We start from the raw sequence: 6,829 nt of genomic DNA, 5'->3' as shown, positions 1-6,829 counted from the left end.
TGTGTACTTACTGGGCTTGTGTTGCTCATGATGCTACACCTTCTTGTTTTCAGGTAACGAGTAGACGCTTGGGGAAAGTGGGGTGATTCTCTAAATAAATGAATGTTTTATTTTCTACTACTATTTCAAGAGAAATAATGTAATATATTTTTGTTCAACTTCAGTATTGTAAAAATAATAATTTCAATTCCTAATAAAAGCACTATTCAGACTTATTTACAAATTCTCTTACTTTAATTTATTCTTTGAGGAAGTTTTGTTTGAAACAACCCACATCACGAATTCGGGTACCATATTTCAATATAATATTGGTCTCGGGTTTGGGGTGTGACACCTTTGGCGCGTAATAAATCCCTGCATCTTTTTTACAGAGCTAGTCTAGTTGAATGCCTGTGTATGCACTCTATGTGCCTTGTCTGCTCTAGGTAGGCGGCGAGTCAAATGGTTGCTACCGCCTAGTGGCAGGGTGAAGCTAAGTGTCGTCGGATTTAACCTCCGGTGGCAATATAGTAGGAAAGCTGTGTTTATGGTAATTATGGTACGTTGTAATCGGGTTACATATTGAGTTATCTTTCCGTTATGTCAAAGCAAATAAAGTAGCCAGTAGTGCACTATTTGCTAGTTGGTGCCTAGTTCAATACATTCATTTGGTAGAGGCTCTTGTTATTATTTCAGGACGTTCTCTAGATGCTTATTGTAATCAGAGATTTAGGCTCAATGTCCCCCCCCTTGTATTCGACAGTTTCATTAATCAAGGCTTGAGGGCAGCCGCACCAGCCCTTCATTCAAAAAAAAAAAAAAAAGATTTCAATTAGAAGAATTAATTAAGCAAACTCAGTAGCTCGTGATGAAAGGAGGGCATGCACGACGCCTATTGATAAGCCTATTAGCTCAAATTTGTAACTAAAAAAGACATCAAGTAATTAGTTGTGTGAGTTGAGCCTAGTCGTAGTTGGATGAGTTTTGTGCAGTTATCTTGTTTTGTTCCCCCCGTAGTGGAGTCTTACAAAACCATCCATCCTCATATTCAGACAAAGTGGAAACCACCAGACAAATAGAATTGCAAAATGCAATTTGTATAGTAGTTGATCACTGTTAGAAGTGGATGATTGGATTCTATGTAATAGTCCTTAAATAGTAAACGTGACTAGAACATACAATTTTTGGCAGAAATTATTCCTAAGTTGACAAGGAAAAAGATTATAATTGTTGTTCAATCTCAGCAATTTTATTATTTAGAATCCAGATCCACTTGTTAGTTGTTGCATGTATCAATAACACCTCACGTACAGGTGCCCATTTAGTAGCTAGGATTGTTTGTAACCAAATTAAATGTTGCCCTGTCGGTCACTGTGTTACGTACACTAATTATTTCAATGTGTGGGGAAGAGGGCCTTTTTTGTGTGGGGAAGGGGAGTATAGTCGTTCCTAAACTTTAGAAATGGACACGGAAGAGATAATAGTAAAATTCTTGGTTCTTTGAGTTGAGAAAGTTGGGGAAATTCCTCAATTAGTTCTCGCCTTTTCTCTTCCATTGGTTTCTTAATTTTTTTAGTCCTTAAAAGCTTACTTTTAAGGGTGATTCCATGATTCTTAAATTTAAGTATTCCATCACCTAGCTCTTTTCAACTTTTCTATCAATGAGCTCTTTCCATTAAAATTTATTTTCTACCATTTCTCATTTTTTCATAAGTTTAATTATTTCCCTAGCAAGTTCACCAGTTGGATTACTAGGTTAGGGTCACTGGTTACTGAGTCATACACTATTCACTACTTTTCTATGTTTGTTTCCATCAGTCGGGTCTGAGTCATTGGGTCAATTTCCAAACTGATCTAGAGAATGGCCCAGATCAATTTAGAAGTTGACCCAGTGATCTAAACCCAACGGGTGGAAAAAAAAAATGAACAGTGTCTGACCTAGTGACAACAGGTGAACTTGCTCTAAATTGAAGATTTTGTTGTTATATGTCCAACTATTTTTGGTCATCTTCGTTATATGTCCACTACATGGCGGCTTTGCTAGCTATAGTTTGCGGCGATAATAATGATTTAGGTTTAAGGATTCATTTTGGGTTATGCTGTTGTTGGTTGTGTGAGAACAACATGATTTAAGTCAATTTTGTGATGTTGGATAAATAGTTGTTAGTGTAGCTTTTATTCACTTTAGTTTTGCCATGTTCGCGTTTCATCAAATTGAAAGTCATTGTCTTACTACCCAACCGAACACACACACACACATGTAAGACAACAAATTAATTTACTAGTAAGCGAATTAAAAAAAAAATCAAGAAAAGAAAAGAGGTTACCAAAAAAGAAATAATTACCCATAGAAAAGAAGAAAAGGAAATTGTAAAGTAACTGAGAATAAAGTGTCAACAATTATGCTTATGATCTAATCTTCATTTATGACATATTTGATTACTTAACTTGATTATTCTGTTATTTGAGGGTAATTTTTTCTTCATAATCTATCCGAATCCTATGACAATCTTCTTGACTTCTTCCTTCTCTCACAACTTGGGGCTAATCTGTTAAGTAAAGTGGAGAACTTATGGCAACTATAATTAAACTCGTAGCAATTACTGCGCGTATATTCCCGTGTATTTATATATTACCGAATTACATTGTTTACGTACCAGGTATTTATGTCACGTTTAACGCTGAAATCATCATCATCAATCATGGGATTTAGAGCAAGAGAGGCCAAAGCAAGTGGACCACATGCGGTCACCACGGTAATTTTTTTTTTGGGTTACAAAGTCACCACGGTAATTTTGGCCAAATGCGTACATACACTTCCGCACGCACAGAAAAACAAGCCAAGCCTTATCCGCCTACCAAACAAAGAAAAGGAAAGCTAGAGAGGGTGAGAACAAAAAGGGTCATGGGGTTTACAGCCAAGCCAAAGAGCACCACTAGCAGTTCTCCTGGCAGTTCCGGCGAAAATTGGGGCATGGGTTTACTTCTAGTCTTCTTCCCCGAAGATAACACCGCCAACGCCATTGTTGATAAAAGCAACATGCTCTTCTCTTCTTCTTCTTCTTCAACAACATCCTCACCGTCCTCTTCCTTCAAACGAAGCAATTCCAATAATGTTCTTCTCTCAAAAGCTCAGTCCACCATTTCTATTTGTGCCCTTCTAGTCTTCATCACCCTCCTCCTCTTCACCCTCTCCACCTTCGAACCCAACTCCAAAACCCACCCAATCTCCACCGCTTCCAGAAGATTTCTCTCTCAGAATTCTCCACCGGCAAACACACAGAACAACCCCGATTTCAAGCCCAGTAATGTCGTTTACACAAACACCAACCACAGTCTGCTCCTCTCTTCGTCTTGGTTCGGCAAAATGTGGAAGCAGAAGAAGCAGAAACTGCTCTATCCCATAAGGAGCAATAACCAATTCGCTCTCCAGCGAATGGGCACTTTATACAGGCGCGGCACTAAAGCCATGACCGATCTTGTTGTGGGTCATGTAGACGTGGATGTCACCGAACCAGAGCTCCGACTGTTTATCAGACTCTTGCACAGGTCCGGCCTCACCGCTCGCGCCGACATCATCTTCATCTTCGCATCTTCAACTTCATCAAAGTTCGGTTCAGCAATCCAAGAAGAGAACGAGTCGTTCTTGAACCTCGTCCGCCATTACAGCCAATCGAACATAACAAGTCCACAACACAAACCCACTTCCGGTTTCGATGTCACTCAGTTTCTCAAACTTGGGAAGAAGCAAACTGAAGAGCCGCTGTGGGGGAAGAGGAGTATGCACAGCAATTCCAGTGAAGCGGACGCGGCCGAGTCGACTCAGTTGAGCTACGGGTCGGTGGTGGGGTTCGAGGTGGGCGAGCTTGACCCGGAGAACTCGCTGGATGGGTTCCTAGACCATGTGGCTCCAATGAGTCTACGAAGGTGGGCTTGTTACCCGATGCTACTCGGCCGCGTCCGACGAAATTTCAAGCATGTTATGCTGGTGGACGTCAAGAACTCGGTCGTACTCGGCGACCCACTCGGCCGAGTCAGGCACAAGAGCGCCGAGTCAGTTCTGTTATCCACAATGTCCAACAAGCATTGCAGCAAGAAAAACTCGGACCCAGCTCAGTCCCATTGCCCCGTTAACTCGGCCGTCATCACCGGCGGCGCTCGCGGAATTCGGCGAATGTCAGCCACGGTGTTAACGGAAATCGTCAGGGCGAGTATGCAGCAGCAGAGGAAGAGGAAGAGCCCCGTGACCGAGTCGGGGGTTCTGAGTCAACTCGTGGGGAACGAGTTCATATCGAAGAACATCAATTTGGTCACGTCCACCGAGTCGATCCCGGACCCGAGTTCACTGGCACCTGGGTCACTTTTATCCCACGCAGTAATTCAACGCGGTAATAGTAATCATGATGAACTTTATTCAATAATCATGAAGCAAATTTGTTCTTCAGAAATAGATTCTTCTGTCTATAGGGATTGTTAGCAAACAAATAAACAATAAGAGCAAAAGAATAGAATTCTTATTAAGATATTGTCAAAAAAAAAAAAAACTTAGTTCTTTCTTTCTTTTATTCCCTCCATAGCTCCAAATTTTGTTGTTACTTGTTTATAATATTAATTTAGCAATAAATTACATTCTTTTGTGTAATTTTGTATGATCATATTCAGGGTTGGAATTGACCTAAATTTTGTTGGTACAGTACAAATCAAGCACATACAATGAAATAATGATTCTTTTATGTTGAATTATCAAGAAACTATTACCCTTTTGGCTTTGAACACGACTTTTTTTAATGTTGGATTGATTGTTAGCGTTAAGAAACTATTACCCTTTTGGAGTAGGATTAAAATTAAGAATTAAAAATGTGTGGAAGACCCAACTTTTGCAACTTTCGATGCTGGATTGATGGAGAAGCGTATGTGACTCGCATAAGATAAGAAGCAGCTAAGCAGTAGCTGTGATTGTGTATAAGCAAACCCACATTTGTCTAGGCTTAGTGACCAATGATTAAGGGAAGTGGTGATTAGTGCAAAGGGGGTGTGGAAGTGGGTCATGTTTAAGATCATAGAAATCACAACCTCATGTTTTGCCTAGCTGGGCACATGAGAGAGATCTGGGAGCCCCAAAACGGTGAAAGGGGGAGGAAATAATAGACCAGACAAGAACAATTAACAGAGATATGGGAGAAGGAGAAGCTCAAAAAGTGTGTGTGGTCATGGGAGGAATGTGAGTTAACTACTAGACCTGAGGGCGTAGGGAGCTGTGAAGGACATTGATGAGGCCATGTGCCCTTGTGATCTTCTTTTGCTCTTTCTCCTCCGCGTTGATTTTAATTTTCTCGCTGCTTTTTACGCGCGCGGCAAACAAAGCTCTGAAAACGTGTAGGCTTTACTGCTTTTAGATGCTTTACCTTTTCTACCAAACCGAACCTGGCGTCCTGGCCCTTATTTACTACCTGTGGATTTGGCGTCGTGCTAATAAACACATGCCCATCATCGCAACGGTTGCCTAGCTATCGAAAATTCGAAAGTAGTTGACATTTGGAATTCTGAATCCATTTGTTTGCACTTGTTCTACTTACATTGTTCAACCTAAGGGCAAGTTCACCCGTTGGGTCACCAGGTCACCCACTATTCACTACTTTTTAGTGTTAATTTCATGCCCTGGGTCACGAGCACAGTGTATTTCGTGCCATAGGTCACCCGGTACAGTGTTCTGAGTCACCATGGTGACCTGCACAGTGTATTTCGTGCCCTGAGTCACGAGCACAGTGTATTTCGTGACCCAGAGAATGAAAATATACACTAAAAAGCAGTGAATAGTAGGTGACCCGGTGACCCAACGGGTGAACTTACTCTAAGTTTTCACCGTATTTAGTAAAATACTAAATGCGTATAAGGACGTGAAAAAAAATACATATGTGTACTATTTTGACATTTTATTAAATAATTGGTTGAAAAGTTTGGCAAAATATTTTTAATTAATTAATTAGTCTTTAGAATTTAAAATATTAAACTATATTCATTTTTGTTCAATAATATGTGAAAATACAAAGAAAAAGAACGTAAAAATCGCGTATAGTACGTATATAATATTTTTGACTTCAAAAGTATAGAAAATTTAAATAGTCCATTTTCAAAATACGAAGTACGAAAGTATTTTTGAGAAAAATTGTAAATATGTGTTTTATTCGTGTATAGTAAAAAAAAATCACTAACTATGATTTTCACACAGCAAAACAAAAACCCTAGCCTCCCTTGTCGTTTCTTTGGCTTTTTCTCGTCCGGCTGCGCCACGGCGCTGGCGCAGGCCTCTGGCCTCGTCGGCGTCCATTGAGTGTGGCCGGATGGGAGCTTGATGTTTCTGGTGGTCGGGATGGAAGGCTGAGAGGGTTCAATCGACTTTTCTTCCAGTTAAGGGCGGTATCTACACGGGTAGGGGGTTCGCGGCGGATGGTGGTGGCTGGGCCTGTGGCTGAGATGCTCTCCGGATCCTATTTATGGGTGTGTGACTGGATTCGGTTGCACTTCCATTGATGGTTGGTGGTGGCCTCGTTTCGGACCTTGGAACACAGTGTTCGATGGAGGCGCTAGCTGAGATCGTCCATCTGGTGGGCGACGGAGGGTCTGGGGAGGGCGACGGAGGGATAGGAGTTGATCTGGTTTCTGGTTTTGTACTCCCCAGATCTGGGATTGAGGTGGTAGGGGACGGTTTCTGCTGTGCCATTGTTGGCCATGGTGGCGGGGTCCGACAGCAACTGTGGCGCGTCGGTGATGGAGGGGTGATGACGATGCTGCCCGTGCAGAAGCAGTCGTGGGCTGGGAGTAAGAGTTGCAGCCTCTCTGGGCTTGTTCC

The 6,829-nt window shown here is 41.6% G+C and overlaps 1 protein-coding gene across 1 annotated transcript; it reads left to right on the top strand.

The window, feature by feature from the left end:
* The first annotated feature begins 2,801 nt into the window (after positions 1 to 2,801).
* On the top strand, positions 2,802 to 4,621 carry LOC133721435 (uncharacterized). The gene has a single exon (XM_062148052.1). It carries the CDS (start codon positions 2,885 to 2,887, stop codon positions 4,454 to 4,456), a length of 1,572 nt encoding a protein of 523 aa, XP_062004036.1. The 5' UTR covers positions 2,802 to 2,884; the 3' UTR covers positions 4,457 to 4,621.
* The last annotated feature ends 2,208 nt before the right edge of the window (positions 4,622 to 6,829 follow it).

Source organism: Rosa rugosa, chromosome 7 (assembly GCF_958449725.1).
Source record: "Rosa rugosa chromosome 7, drRosRugo1.1, whole genome shotgun sequence".
NCBI classification, from domain to species: Eukaryota; Viridiplantae; Streptophyta; class Magnoliopsida; order Rosales; family Rosaceae; genus Rosa; species Rosa rugosa.
This window is presented reverse-complemented; position numbering and strand designations above follow the sequence as displayed.

Bases quoted from the DNA above. Each gene is read 5' to 3' on its own strand.
- LOC133721435 (XM_062148052.1), top strand. From the start codon at position 2,885: ATGGGGTTTACAGCCAAGCCAAAGAGCACCACTAGCAGTTCTCCTGGC.